General features: G+C 40.4%; 1 protein-coding gene across 3 annotated transcripts in view; it reads right to left on the reverse strand.

Moving 5' to 3' along the window:
• The window catches only part of ttbk1a (tau tubulin kinase 1a), a 55,378-nt gene that overhangs the window by 9,477 nt on the left and 29,465 nt on the right, over positions 1-16,436 (reverse strand). For all 3 annotated transcript variants that reach the window (XM_080879455.1, XM_080879454.1, XM_080879456.1), the window contains one exon: positions 14,233-14,414. In XM_080879455.1, the coding sequence (XP_080735581.1) occupies positions 14,233-14,414 (182 nt within the window). The remainder of the gene's footprint in view (positions 1-14,232; positions 14,415-16,436) is intronic.

The following is a 16,436-nucleotide window of genomic DNA, read 5'->3' on the forward strand; positions in this document are numbered from 1 at the left end:
ACAACAGACTATATTATATGAGCCATGACATGAATAAAGTGGAGGGTTTCAGAAGGAAAGACATATATACTGTATGTCTTTCCTCCTGAAACCCTCCATGTTTTTTCACATTGGCTCATGTGGTTGGTCAGTTAGCTTCTTAGGGTACCCCAAATAGGGTTTAAAATTCTTAGGACCCTAAACCGTTTTAATTTAGAACTCAAAAACCTTCTTGGATGAGAGGTGAAATATCTTCATGAAACTTTAAGACTTCCACTTGCTTTCTTTCCAAGCTCTTTAGACTACCATGACCCAGATGACTGAAAACCTACACAGACACATTGAGAAGACCAATATTTCTTCCGGTAAAAGCCAGCAGATATCTGGATAACTGATATTTGTGATGGTTAAAAAGCAAATAAAAAGTTACATTATTGTCAGATAAAAGCTGATGATAGTAACCATCACAGACTTATTGCTTGCAGACCTGGCTGAAACTGAATGCTACTCAAACTATAAACAGAAAACAAATAAAAATATTTTTGAAATATTCTATTTCAAAGATCTTTTCCACTGCTCACGAATTCTTTTGTTTATAGAGATAAGAGTTTTTCCAACAAGTTCTCCAAAATGAAAAACCATTTACTTTGTTCGTATTCTCTCTTTTTATCTCTGGTTATCTTTCCAGCGTTGAACCATTTCAATTTCCCAACAAAAAGCACCTCTTCGTCAATCATACCTGGCACTGACACCCTGGCACTGACCTTATAATGTAACTGAAATGTTACGTTTCATCATGTTTGTTTAGAAGATAAAGTGGACCTTTGCATTTTTAAAAAGAAAAATCCCTTATTCTGCTCTACTGGATCTATTATGTGATATTAGGTGCAAAGACAGAGATCTCTGATTCCGTTCCTGGGATCTGAACCACTCACCCAGTTTAGGGGTAAATGCCCTAAGCACTCCACATTTCCTCTTGCTCCTCTCTTAGCCACTGATATTTCTCACTTTGACTTGGTAAAGTTACATTTATCACTATGACCTTCTTCCTCTGTGTGTCCACTACTATGTCCGGATGGTTAGCCATAAGCAGTTTGGCCGTCTGTATCTGGAAGTCCCACAGGATCTTAGACTGGTCATTATACCCCTAGTTACGATATTCCACGTATGCCCTGCCTGCTAGCATTTTCCACCCTGCTGCAATGTGCCTGATTGCCTCAGGGGCATCCCTACACAGCCTGCACCTGAGATCTTGCCTAGTGTTGTAGACCTCAGCCTCTATCGATCTTAGAGCTTGTTCCTGCACTGCCATGATTAGTGCCTATGCTCAGTCCAGCTTTGTCCAGCCATTGGATTTCTCAGTTGTGACCATCTTCCTGATGTACTCCTTGGTCTCCTTTCTTCTGCTTATTGTACAGTCTTGGCGTGCTGGACTTCTGGTGAAACCCTCAATGTATGGTTATGGCTTATTATCCCAGCAGGGTATTTTACAACTGGCAGAGTGGTGGTATTGATTGCTTGGATCTTGTTCTTCTCATTCAGCTTCTCTTAATCTCTGCAGGTATTTGGTGCCTGCAGCTTTCCTGGGGCCTCTTCGTGGTTCCTATTTGCAGGTGGGATTGCAAGGTACTTGCACCTATCCTCAATGTCTGCAATGCTGCCTGCCGTGTGAATGTTAGACAGAAAGCACTTAGAAATAGCAAGGAAAAAATTGCTTGTGTGAATGGGTGAATGAGGCAAGTTGTGTAAAGCGCATTGAGTGCACAGATAGAGTAGAAAAGCGCTATATAAGAACCAGTCCATTCACCATATACTCTTTCTCTCTTTGCTACCATTCGACTATGACATTCTGATGTTGGCGTGGATCAGCGAATCAAGGTCTAATTCACTCCTGGCATGTGGCTTGATGCCATCCATGTACAGGATTTGGCTGACATTGCTTGATTCTTTAGTAGGTATGCGAAGCCAGTCTTGTTAATGGTCTGGCTGATTTCATACCTATGCAGAATAACAGTGGGACAGAGCACCTCCTTGGTAAATACCACACTTAATAGTGGCTTGTGTAATTGGATTGAAGTTGTCCTCTAGTGTTGTTTGCCACATCCCCATTGAATTCCTGATAAAGGCTCTTAGGGTCCTGTTGACCTTATACATTTCTCGGCTTCCAGGATCCATGTGTCAGGTATTGTCATAGGCGGTGCACAGGTTGGTCAGTCTGGTCTTAAGTGACTTGAGTGGCTGCTCTATCAAGCAGAAGCTGGTGTTCTGCACCAGTGGTGTTTCTTCCAATTTCTTTCTGGGCCTCGCTCATATACTGAGCCATGTGTCTGTCCATCTTAGCTGCTATGATACCTGACAAGAGTTTCCGTAAGGCAGGTTATTGGTCGGTAGTTGGACGTACTTGGGCATCAGGACTGTCTGGCTAGCCATTCTGGGTATGTCTCATCCATAAACAGCAACTTAATTTGTGTTGCCAGGCGCTCGTGGCATGCAATTAGCTTCTTCAGCCAGTAAGTGTCAGGGCCGAGTACTGTCCAGCTCTTTGTGCCTGAGACTCTTTCTTGGATATCTGCCACTGTGATAGTTACTGGAAATTGTTCAAGGTTGCTGTGGCCTGCTCTTAGAACCACTAACGACTAAGGATTGTTATTATTTGTTGCATTCGTCTCCCATCTGATCTTCCTGTTTTGCTGTGTCTCCAGACTTGGTGGGGCTGCTCCCATATTGTTCCCCTGTCGCTAAGAGTATACCTTGGATGGTTCAGTAGAGAACATCCAGTTTATTCTCAGGGTTCTATCTCTCTGGTATACCCCTTCAGGCAGTTTGCCAAGTAACCTGTTGGTGTGCAAGTGTTGGTGTGATATCTATCTATGTGTCTATTTACATTAGTACTTCCAACAGAAACCCAACATACAATACATAAAATGTCGTTTTGAATATATTTTAAACTAACAATAAATATAACAGGATTGACTGCATCCTCTGGAAGACCTGGATTTAACTCAAACTCAAACAAGTTTACAAATTTAAATGTAGAATTTAAAACATTTAAGAATTTGAATGAATCTGTTTGAATGAATTCAAAAGGATCATGATGTTAGGAAAAATAGATGTTAAAATATTTCAGTAATGGGCTCACTGACTGGCACTGTTGTGAATGCCCAAAACTCATTCAAAGCACACAAATGCAAATAGCAAAGGACACACGGCAAACGGGCTCCTGACCACAAAACCTTTGAGAACCTTTTCTCATTCCATGGAAATCTGCTACCTCCGTGAATGTGCTTAAATTATAATAAACAGAAAAAGAAAAATGCTAAAAGAAAATCACAGATATGTTGTGTAAAACAAGATTCTGTACAACTAACGTGCACGATTCTTTTGATGGAATAATACATCCAAGCACATTCTGTTTAGCTCAATTTGTCAGCATTTGTGTGCTTGAATGGATCCCGATCACCTAAAAATATGTATCAAAGGAGAGTCAAACAAGAGCTCCAGCAAACACTTCACAAACTGACATGTACTTTTAAATGTTCCAAATGTAAGTTCACTTCTTTTACAGTCTTCTGATACTAATGAGAATTCATTAGAAAAAAGTGCAAAAGTTAAATTTAAAAATGTCATAAAACAGGCTTTAACTTTGTTAGGTCCTATCTGGCAGCCTTCTTCAGCCCTATACATTTTCCAGTTAAGAGGTGGCCCTTAATCTCAAAGAAAACAGTTCAGAAAATTATTTCTTTCAAATAAACTTTTTAGCGTATTAAAACTATAAATAAGACTATAAACTATAAATAATAAATCCATTCAAGAAAAAACAACCTTTTTTTGGTCTTTTTCATGATTTTTGCTTGTTTTGAAAAGGAATCTTTTTATTTTCTTAGGTAGAATATTGTCTTTATTGTAAATTTGTTTACTATGTAGTGGTAGTTGTTAATTTGTAATATAAATTAATGTAAATAAAAAGTGATTTTATACATTTGTAAATTTGTTATTGGTGTTAATTCATTTATGACATGCCAGTGTGTGTTGGTTTCTTTTACTAATTAGTTTCAATTTATTTAGTAACTATTATTTTTTGTGAAATATTTGTCTTTTAGGGACACCGTACTTCTTGGTGTCAGGTGTAGGTGTAATTAGAGGTTAATGCTGAATTCCCTTTCACACCTCGAGAAAGACTTTTATCACATACCCCTCTCTCTTCACACACAGAGTTTAATGAAGCAGAAGCAGAGTGAGATGTTTATATCACTGGTTGAGTAATGGCGAAGATTTGTGAAGTCTTGGTGCAAAACCTTGGTGGGATAACCTGCACTTGTTGATAATCACACTTTCGTTTTAGCAGAAAAGAATTGAAATAAATAAATGCACAGATATTGTAAAGCTTAACAGTCTGTTTGCAGCCCCACTCTGTTTCACGCTCCTCTTCTTCATAGAAGCAAGAAGGATGTATTCAGTTTCACATTATTCACATGAGTCTGCCAGATCTGTGGCATGTGCAACATCAGGTTTGTAGAAGCTTGTTAGAGTTTATTGCATGGAAAATATTCCCCATCTTGAGCATTTTTCTTCTTTTCTTCTGTTCCTCTTCTTACAATTGATAGAGCTACGTGACTGTGAATGTGTGTGTGATACTAAGTGTTTACCAGCTTAGCAGTGCTGCTGTCTGCCAGTAATATGGCTTGTTTTGTTTCATGACCATGCCTGGCTCTTAGTGTGCTGTTTTTATCACGTCTGATTTATCTATGTGTACATTCATTAGAATATTTGTATATGCAGAGCTGGCCAGAAATATCTAATGAACCAAATACAAAGGCAAAGCTGTGTTTTATTTTGGTATTAATAAGTATACTCCTTGTTTTGACACAAGTCAAATGTCTTCCCAGCTCACCAGTGATGCTTCGTAATTTAAGGGCCTTTTGAAGCATTCTACACATTTTATTTAGGGCCAATGAAATTTAAAGATTTATGGATAAATACTAATAAAATAATTAGTATTTTAATAGTTGGTGCTCTTAATCAGAGCAAATGCACCAGAGATGATCTTGACTGTGGAACACAAATGGTGGAAGAAAAGGAAGTGAGAGGCCAAACTGCACCGGGCCCCAAGTTGGTGTGACCAACCCTGCATACAGTATGTGTGTATTGTGTATGTGCCTACTTAACACATGTGTTAATTTAATGTGTTTGAGTCCATCTCTCAGCTGTTGTTCTTGTTCATGAGCTTAGCTAACACGTGCTGCAGCTGTGCCCTCGACATATTCAGAACAGAGTGTCTGCTCCGTGGGCTGCCAGGGGTCGGCAGAGTGCCAGCATGCCGCCGGCGGGTTGAAGTTGCAGTGGCGTTGACGTGTGCTGGGCTGCTCTCAGCTGAGCGGCTCCTCTGGATAAAGTTCCCTCCTCCATGAGGATACTGCTCTGTCTCAAGGGTGGAGGAAGAAAAGACATAGGAGGCCAGCCTCCTCAGTTGGTTGGGCCGTGGTTGGTGCCTGTCCTCCTCCAACTGCAAACAGATCAACCAGAAAGAGGGAAGTGAGGTTAAAAAAGTTTAAATTAATTATTTATTTTAAAAAAACAACAAGCAAACAATAAATTTCAGATTTTCTTACAGCTACAACCCAACATTGGTTTGACTTCCTGCCCTTTTCTCCTACCCCTCCATGACGTTAGACAGGTTAGACAGGAGAAAGCTGATTGATGCTCACTTCTGTCAAAAGCCCTCAGCTTAAATGTTGTGAGAAAAGGTGCTTGGGGAGAGAAGCTGGTGGAGTGCTGGTGTAAACCTGGCACTCTAAAGTTACAGTTATCAGAAACTATTTAGAAGCTATTAGAAACTTAACTGGACATTTACACCAATTGACTAGCTTTTTGGATCAGACTAGCATCCTGGATTAGACTGGGAAAATGACGATGAAGACACTTTCCCCGACAAAGCACTTAAAAGGACACAAAGGCACCAGCACAAGCGCTGCACATACTGTATCTCACTAGTCTGGTCAGTTTGAGCTTTTGTTTTCTGAATGAAAAATTACCATTGGAGGTACAAAAAGAAACAGGGAACACAAAAAAGAGATGAGTCATCAAGCACACAAAACACAAACACACAATGGAGGGAAAAAGGGAGGAAATATGTTTGAACAGAAGAAAAAGGAAGAGGAAGAACAGAAATTCAGTGAGAGAACAGAGGTAAAGGACTATTCCTAAACTGTGCTTACCCCGAAACATCACTTTATTTCTTCTTGTGTTGTCCCAATGGCACCCTCGCTCTTTTCTTTGTCTCCTCAGATGAGTCAAACTTGACATACTGTGTACTTTTAAAGCGATAGGTTGGGGGCAAAGGCGTCAGTAGTTATGTGGGAGCGGGAAAAAGAATTGACGCAGAAAAGACAATGGCAGTCCTCGATGGTTGGCAGCAGACAAGCTTGCTCTGAGTCTAGAGATGACAATCGTCGCGAAAACAAAGGAAAGTCAAAGAAGAGCTCACTAAAAAGCGCTAAAATTAATTTGTGCATACGAATTTTCCACTGACACGGGCTTAAAAGGTATCCTGTTTCACTGCAGATAAAGTGAAATTTCAGTGATGATGTTGCACGTCCAGCCTGTAAACAGCAGCCACCAAGTATGGAGGACCAAACCTGACCTATTTGTAAATAAATAATGGACAACTCAAATGGTCACAAAATTGTAATTCAACTAAAAAAATCAAACGTAGATTTAAATTAATAGAAAATCACATCCATGAAGAAAATCCTGCTAAGGAAAATGAAAATGATGTGAAAATACAAAGTGAGCTTAATGTGAAATTCAGTGATTCCACATTAGTTTTCCACATAACCGGCTCTTCATACGCAGAATTCAGTTCAGTTTTATCTCTAAGGAGAACCAAGCAATTGTTGTGCTCACCTCCCCACCGCCCAACCCCATCCCCCCACCTCTTCCTCTAGTTCTATAGTGCCATTTCCATAGAAATTATTCTTGAGAAATTCCCAAGCACACAAAAACAAACACACACACACAACTAAGAATCCTGTGTCATGAACAGTTCTTGGTTTTCAGAGAATGAACCCATTAGATGATACCATGACATTTCTTCTAGCCCCATTCTCAAGACAAATGTACTAAAACGTATTTAATCTATTTATTTATTAAAATGAAGTTTCATTTCTTTTTGGTCCCTAGTTTGGTCCTCCATAACAAAGTGCTGTTTGTGTTTATGTTTTTATTTGTTTACTTTGACTTGGTCAAAACTTAGCATATATAAACTTAGCATAAAAAATAAGGAAATTTTTGTTTGCTCAAGTATTGCTTTATTGTAACAGCGCTTCCTGGCAATGAATATTATTCTGTTAGATAGCATTGGTTAAGCAGCAGAGTTTAGTATTTGGGTTGCACCCATAGAAAACTAGCCAAATCCCCTCTGCCAATGCCAAACAGCTTATTCTGTTATTGAGTCCTGTTTGGTGCTGTTTTATTGTATTGGGTGATTAAGGCTACGTCCACACGTACACGGGTATTTTTGAAAACTGAGATTTTCCGTTTTCGTTTTAAAAAATAATCCCGTCCACACGTAAACGCAGAAATGAAGGAAAACGCTGCTAGGAACATGCCAAAGCAACAGGTGGCGATATATTCCTAACCGTGTAGAAATGTTGGCCAATCAGAAGTCTAGAAGCCTCGGTGGGAAATAGTAAACAAGGATGGGGCATAGAAGCAGAACCGAGTCATATGTGTGGAGGTACAGTAACTGTGTGTGTATATGTAAGCATTTAAACACTGCAGAGAGTAGAATTAACAGTAACAGTATTGTAGAAATTCATTTCACCGAAACAATAACGTGGCGCACAGGTTGACGTCAAAAAAGGCGCACACCTTTGACGCTGCGTTTTCTCAGTTTTTCTCGTCCACACGTAAATGCAAAAACGGAGTTTTCAAAAATATCCACCCTGGCCGGAGTTTTTAAAAATCTCCGTTTTCAGTGACCACGCCGTTTACGTGTGGACGAATTCATTTAACAAACAGGGGCCTCAGCAGCATGTGGAAGAACCATACATAGCCACAACAGCATGGCACCACCTCTTCCTCATGCCGGTCACCAGCTTGGTTGTGGGATGGTATCCAATTCTTCAACCATCATTTGTTGCAAGTAAGCCAGTGTGGTTGTGTTGGTCATTCTGGCACAAACAGCACACCTAAGCATCAAGGTCAGCACTGCAGGTAGGCCATTCAATCCTCTCCACTCCCAAATTCAAGAAGAAGTCTCTGATAAACCCTGCACTGTAGGGACGAGGTGGACTGTGGAGACATGGGTTTGCTACTGGAATCTCATCTCAATAACACCCACCCACACCATCACATTGCCTCAAGCAAAAACTGTTACCCTATGGGTACAGTCATGGCAGGCCTCCTGGTTGACCTATGGGACTGAAGATTGGCTGCGTGCAGTTTGTTCCGGTATAGAACATATAGAAGACAGCCTACAGTTTGTAAGTGCTGACGGGGTAAGAAAACCGTATTCTTGTGGTATCATCTTCTTGGGACACATATTTTGCAGCCTGTCTCTGACGTCCCTTGATATATGAAACTTGCTCTTTCACTTGGAGATGCCAATAAGCCTCACTCCAAAAAGTGGTTGGTTTTGTGGAACACCAGCTTGAAGTTGCCTTATGACATGTGACCTGATCCAAGTAAATCAAACATGGCATGGTAGAGACAGCTGACAGCTTCACAGAGACAGCTGGTAGAAACCAATGACCGCTGCGGACCACTAGGTCCATGCTCACAGACACTGCTAATCAGGCACCAGATTCTTAGTTACTGGGGTACCAGAACCTCAAAACAAGAGTCAATAGCAGAATAAGCTCTTTGGAAGAGACAATTTAGCAAGTTTTTCATGGGTGTAGCCAACATACTTAGCTCTGCTAAGCCCGAATTTCATTTTCCTCACGCACTTGGCACCATTTAAAGGGGAAATAAACAGGTAGAGGATTGATTACCAAGAAGCAGTATGATAAAGAAATACTAGAACAAACTCACATTTCCTTACTTTTTGTGCCAAGTTTATAATCATAATGTCGTTGGGATCTTAGGTTTCCATACACTCGTCATGTGCACGAATGTCATGGCAATTTTCTGCTTTTAAAAACATGAAATTCTTAGTAAGAAAAATGAAGAAAATTTAGACTTTTCATTCAAATTTCAAATTTCATGCTGGGTTAAGCAAATAGGACAAGCTGTACCACTAAAATAAAAATATCAGTACCATTTGTATAAGAAGGTATTTTGATATTAAAAGGGTATTTGAGAAGGTATTGTATAGGCTAATCTAATTATAATTGAGAAAATAGTCTTATAATCAAATCAATCTGAGGCTAAACAGTAACACATGACAGCCAGTCCTGTTTGGGTATCACCAGGAAATGTCGCACAAAAAGATATCAAAGAGATTCAATCGTGTGTCATAGTCAGGGGTTAAAGTGGGTTGTGTTTTCTGTTTTATAAGTTGTTTTTTTTTGGGGGGGGGGGGGGGCACTCAAACGACTACAGGTGTCCATAAGTTGTGGTTGCTGTACTTTAGCATCTAGCTAGCACTACAAAAGAACATAAAGGGGAACAACATTTTTTAAGTGGCAGGTAATTTCAAATATGGCGCGTCTATCAGCTCAACAAAGATTAGCAAACACACAAATTGTTTGTGTGCAGTTTGATGCACAACATGTTGCTAGCTAAAGGTCCAGCTGGAGGCCGCATTTGTAGGCCGATTATATCACAGCCAGGCGACGAAGGCTGATCCCAATTCGAAGGCTGCTCCAAATGCAGCCGACAAATGCGTCCTTCATTTCCCCAGATATGAAGGATGGGTCGGGTGTATCCTTCATGTCCCAAACTATCCCAGAATTTATAGCGCTACTAAGTTTTAATATTACTCTTTCTAGGTCCCAAAATCAACTTTTAAGATATTTTCAGGCAAGAATGTAGCTGTGTAAACTTCAAATATCTGCTCGATTTATCAAGACATCACATATTTGCAAAAGTGCTCTGACGTTTTCGGAGATGCCTGTTACCCACCAGCTCGATAACTGACTGGGAGGTCAAGACTCACTAGAGCCAGCAAGAACACTGGACTCCTGGCACATTGTTTTCAGACCCCTGCGGTCTTTCGCTACTCAGGTTAAACATGATATATAAGTCACTTAGACAACTTAAAAATGTTATTGTAAGGCTTTTTTATTTGTTTCTGAGTAAATTGGTTTGACTGAGATTTAAGTTTTCACACAGCTGAATAAACGTCAAACAGAAAACTGCTTAAACAGAAGTGTGAGATGGCTGAGAATTTACTCCAACGTCCTGTTATACTTTAGATAACAAGGAGAAGATGGCTGAGTTTATTAAACTTCACCGAGACAGCTGGTGATGCAAATCTGAAGGCTAAACCATCCCATTTCACAGCCTCGCACTTCCAGCCTTATTGGTCTTCGAAGGACCCGGGCCTGCGTAGACGGCAAGGGCCAGGTCCTTCAAAGGATGCGGCTTAGGAATTGGGAAACAGCTATTGGGTCTGTACATACCCAATAGCTGTTTATGTTTTTTCATGTTTTTTCATATTGGACAACAATCTGCAAATTTAATTAAAATTTAATAAATTATCATCTTGTCTTTATTTTTAGTTAGCACAAACCTTAAACACTTCAAGCTGTAAGATAATGATAGTTATATAAGAGCAGATGCTGCTGGTGCAATAACCTGTACGTTTTACGTCCAATGGATGCAAGATCTGATTAGTCGACTAATCGCAAAAATAATCGGTGACTAGTCGACTATCAAAATAATCGTTTGTGGCAGCCCTAACTATTAGTGCAGAGAATGTAAGTTAGCCAGGACCACTCGTGAAACATCTTCTTACATCTGGTTGAATTCAAGTGTATAAATCTGCAAAGAGCAGTTCAGCAGATCACAGTCTCTTCATTAAGAAAATCTATTGGAGCTCTCAACAGAAATTATTGTGAGCTGTGCTTCTTTTCCCCACACTGAACCATCAAAACTGATTTTAGGGTTCCCCCACCCACTGAATCCCACTGTAACCCCTGACTGTACTCATTTCCTGAGTACAAAGAAAGAAAATAGAGCTTGTCTTTTTCTCTGCTCATGTTCTACATAAATAATTCAACCTGACTAAATTATTTGAATTCAAATTCAGACTGAAATAAAGTCTTTATTCCCTGATATAATTTTATTATTACATTAATACATTAATATAGCACAAGGTTCAGTTAGCTTTGCACAGTTGTCCTTCAAAGAGCTACTTTTTACTTCCTTACTTGGAGTACATTTCAGAGCCTGTACTTTTTCACTTTTACTTGAGTAAAGAATTTGAATCACTACTTCAAGAATCTGTACTTCTACTTAAGTACAGAATGTCTGTACTTTTGCCACCTCTGCAGGACACTCACACGACAAAGAAAGGCCTACATTGCCCATCAACAAAACAGTGAAGCAACGGGTTGCAATCAGCTATCAGCACACGCGGCTACAATTAGTGGCTTCTTAGCTAACTATTTTGGACTCAATCTATGAGACATTACAGTGAGCAGAGTGCAACATAAAAATGATCAGACTTTTGAAAAACTTCTCTAACATGACAAAATATATTTTGATTGTGCTTTACATTTGGAAAAGCCTTTTTTTGTTTCACAATTTTTTCTTTTTTTCCCTACACCAAACACGCAAAAATGAAATAATAATATTCAACATACTCAACCATTGCAACAACATTCATCTACATTACAGCTTTCATTCACAAATCTATTGCATTTCACCATGAAGAAAGCACAAGAAAGATGTGTTTTCTTTTTATCACCCTATAACCAGACAAGAACACCATTATTGGTTGCTTCTGCAAAACACACTTTTCAAACGTTATGTCACAAAGCCAGAATTCAGAGATTAGGAAAAGAGCTTGATCATGAAAAATAAACAATCAATTGAAATAATGATAGGGTTACGCAACTAAACATAAAGATTAGGCTATCATAACAGTAAATGCCACCCACACAACACTACAACAACCTTCACACCTTTACTTCCTCCAGTGGGGAATTTTGTCACTGGATGTACAGCTTCAGCTGAAAATGTATTCAATGAGATCAATCTCTGGAAAATCGGCCATTTTTATTCTGGAGTAAATTTCCATCTGTCTACATTCCCCAATCACAATATCACCAGACGTGAGTGTGTGTTTGTGTGAAAAGACATCAATCTGTCTCAAGGACTAGAAAGAGACAAGTCTCACAGCTACACAGTTAAATCTGTGTTTCACGAGTCATAGGCAGTTGTAAAAAACAAACCATCAGTAATATTCTGGGTCAGAATGAAGCTGATTGTGGCAACAGTAATTAGATATCTGAAACAAACTGCAGTTTGTTTAACCATAGTTACTTTACCGTAGTTTACCAATGAACAACAATGCAAAAATGCAAAGAATGACAGACTCCCAATGGAAGTCAGTCTCATAGATTGCGCACAAAATATGGACAAATCTACTGTGACTTTACACAACTCTGCATTTTGAATTTTTGATGTTAGAATTTCAGCTGCTGTCACAAGTGGCCATGTTTGGATAAGATGGTAAATTTTTCAGTTAGCAGCTAATGCTAACAAGGTTGATTTGCCTAGTACAGGTGCACCTCACAGGCAGATACTAATTATTAAAAGACTAAATAAATACTAGAACTTCACTCAACAAACCTGAGAAAACAACACTCAAAGAAAGGTGGTGGTTTTGAGACTATAATATGATTATTAAACAGAATTTAGCCTACAGAAAAAAAGAGAGAGTATTTCAAATCTTGGCATTCGGTGGGAAGAAATGAACTAAGGCACTTGGTATAGACATCCCCTGTCTGTAAAGCATTTTAAAACGTAGCTGTCTTAATTTGACTCACTCTGTAGCTAAATCCTATCAAAATTACTATTGTTTTGATTTCCCAGGTCTGGTGATTTTTTTGATTTTTTCTGTACCAAGCAATGTATTTTCAGCATTGCTTACAAGTATTTAATTTTAAAAATTGGCTAATTAAAATTTGCTAAAAAAAACAATTAGCTATCTAGCCTAAAGACAAGCTGTGAGCAAGCTATCGGAGTTCAGCTTTACTTTAAGGTCAGCATTTAACCTGCCAGAGGATCTTTTGGATGCTGGTAATTGAACAGAACAACTACTGTACATGTGACTGGTGCTCAAGACAGAGCTGCCTCGAATCTGAAAACAAACTCAGGTGTCTGGTGTCTGTTCCCCTCTTATCACCGTGGTCTTTTTAGGACAAGTCCAGCATGACCCGAAATATTTTGCTCATTATCCAAAAAGTACGTGGACTGTCTGATTCTCTGCAATCTATAGACAGATTCCTGCATTATTGTTCTATTGCACTTGAAGTCTGTAGCAGTCCCATGATTACGATATGAAGGATATAGAGAAGAAGAAGGAAAGCACATATTCCTCGTCTTGATTACTTGTTGTTTGATTAGGCATTTCTTAATTTAACTAGTCTGTTTGTGTGTTAACTTTAGATCATATTTTAGTAAGGCGAACACTGATTGAATTAACTAATTGTGATAAAAAAATATATATACTCATCAGTATAAGAATAAAGGTTTTGAGATAAGTTTGAAGAAGGTGGATGGATTGATGGATGGATGGACAGATGGACATAGAGATGGATGGGACAGCTGGATGTTCCAAAAATGGTCTGCCTCAACATGCTCTTTCATGTCTACAAACAGAAAATATTAGTGTCCAATTTCTAAATTCAAGTTTCTTGCTTAATTTATCCAGCAGTTTGTGTTTCTCAGCACCACCACAGTCTGACTTAGTGGCCATTGAATGCCTAAGGGCACCTTTACACTTGTAACAAGTGTTTCCATTCCAACACGTGTTTTTTTCCTGCACAACCAACTTATAAATTGGCACCACTTTAAAGACTCTTAAAGTAAATTGTAAATCATCATCACTGATAAAGAGGGAAGAATATAAATTTGCAAAACCTCTGATCATGCTGGATTTGTCTTTTAAGTTGTATGTTGGCAGGCAGATAAATGAGCCGGAGCGTGCACTATGCCTCGATATGTCAGTGTCTGAGCAGTCAGAATCACATACTGACATCAAAGAATAAACCTCTTTTGCAGTCGTCAAGCCCGCTCATTTGTCCGCAAACATGCCATCAAAGAACTAAACTTGTGTTATTGGCTGGCTGGGTCTCTTACCGGTCTCTGAGGTCCAGTGGGCTCAGACTCTCTCCGGCGAGGACGTCCTGATGGCAGAGAATGACAGGGCGACTGTGCTGGGCTACCACCACTTTTCCTTGATGCCTCCTCCTCTGTTAGCGTTAGCATCCCCCGGCTGCTCTCCCGCGTGTGAGTCTTTGGACGAACTACTGGCTCCGCTCCTGCAAAGGAAACCAAAGACAATTCTGCAGTCAAAACCTCCTTGTGTTTACTTTATGGTAAATGGTAAATGGTCTGTATTTGTGTAGCGCTTTAGTTGGTCCTAAGGACCCCAAAGCACTTTACACTACATTCAGTCATTCACCCATTCACACAGACACAGGCAATGGCAAGCTACAGTGTAGCCACAGCCGCCCTGGGGCACACTGACAGAGGCGAGGCTGCCGGACAGTGGCGCCACCGGGCCCTCTGACCACCACCAGTAGGCAACGGGTGAAGTGTCTTGCCCAAGGACACAACGACCGAGACTGTCGGAGCCGGGGCTCGAACCAGCAACCTTCCGATTACAAGACGAACGCCCAACTCCCTGTTAGTCACTAACAGGCTGCCACAGTCACTTGCAGTTTGCAAGATGCCAACTTGTCTGCAAACATTCACTGAACCATTGAGCGGTAGTGAAAAAGTGTGATGCAAACCAGAAACAGAGAACATTCAATTTCAAAGTAAAAGTTGTGCCTTAAGTTTAAAACGTTTGCTTTGAAGGCAAATGGTCTCAGTTTCTAGTTTGCTTTTATATAATTATGCTTTAATGTATTTTTAAAAAATGAGTTAAAACATCTAGGTATTTAATTTAACTTGAGATTATTGTGCAACCACTGCAAAACTGTCCAGTGTCTTTAAAAAAAGATAACATTAGCGAGCAGTTGAGCAATTTAAGGGTAGCCAGTTAGTCGTAACTTTGTTACAGCGAATGATTCTTCGAGTTATTAATAATAATAATGGATTGCATTTATATAGCGCTTTTTTGGGACCCCTCAAAGCGCTTGGCCCTGGAAGAAGAGGAGCAGGCCAACGAGGAAGAGGAGTTCAAATGAGAGGAGGAAGACGAGCAGGCCAACGAGGAAGAGGAGTTCAAATGAGAGGAGGAAGACGAGCAGGCTAACGAGGAAGAGGAGTTCAAATGAGAGGAGGAAGACGAGCAGGCCAACGAGGAAGAGGAGTTCAAATGAGAGGAGGAAGAGGAGCAGGCCAACGAGGAAGAGGAGTTCAAATGAGAGGAGGAAGAGGAGCAGGCTAACGAGGAAGAGGAGTTCAAATGAGAGGAGGAAGAGGAGCAGGCCAACGAGGAAGAGGAGTTCAAATGAGAGGAGGAAGAGGAGCAGGCCAACGAGGAAGAGGAGTTCAAATGAGAGGAGGAAGACGAGCAGGCTAACGAGGAAGAGGAGTTCAAATGAGAGGAGGAAGACGAGCAGGCCAACGAGGAAGAGGAGTTCAAATGAGAGGAGGAAGAGGAGCAGGCCAACGAGGAAGAGGAGTTCAAATGAGAGGAGGAAGAGGAGCAGGCTAACGAGGAAGAGGAGTTCAAATGAGAGGAGGAAGAGGAGCAGGCCAACGAGGAAGAGGAGTTCAAATGAGAGGAGGAAGAGGAGCAGGCCAACGAGGAAGAGGAGTTCAAATGAGAGGAGGAAGACGAGCAGGCCAACGAGGAAGAGGAGGAGGCCAACATGGGAGAGGAGAAGGTCCAGGAGGGAGAGCAAGACAACCTCGCACCATCATTACGGACTAGATGCGAGCAACAGTCATTGACCATGGCATGACAATGGCTGAAGCAGAACTAAGAGTCCGTCCAAACCTGAGTAGGTTCACCGTGGCCACCATTATCAGGGCATTCAGACAACACAACAGGTATTGTACTCGATTGCTTTCTTTGTCACAATACAGTTTTACAAACCTGTGAAAGTAGTCTAGTGGTTTCAAATCAGTTGTGACTGTATTGTAACACATGTCAATTGACAACACATGTTTCTTTCTTTAGAGTTGAAAGAATGCCACATAGAGGTGGGAGGGTTGCCATATTTGCAGCGGAACAAGAAACCCTCATTGTGGATATGGTTCGTGGGAACAACCTCATCAGACTCCGGGAGATCAGAGACAAAGTCATTGCCGATAATGTCAACTTTGAGAGCATTGACGAGACAATGTTCGGAGGGGCTTGCTGTCCTTGGGTCTTACAACACCCAACG

This window comes from Rhamphochromis sp. 'chilingali' (genome assembly GCF_963969265.1).
Source record: "Rhamphochromis sp. 'chilingali' genome assembly, chromosome: 4".
Taxonomy (NCBI): Eukaryota; Metazoa; Chordata; class Actinopteri; order Cichliformes; family Cichlidae; genus Rhamphochromis; species Rhamphochromis sp. 'chilingali'.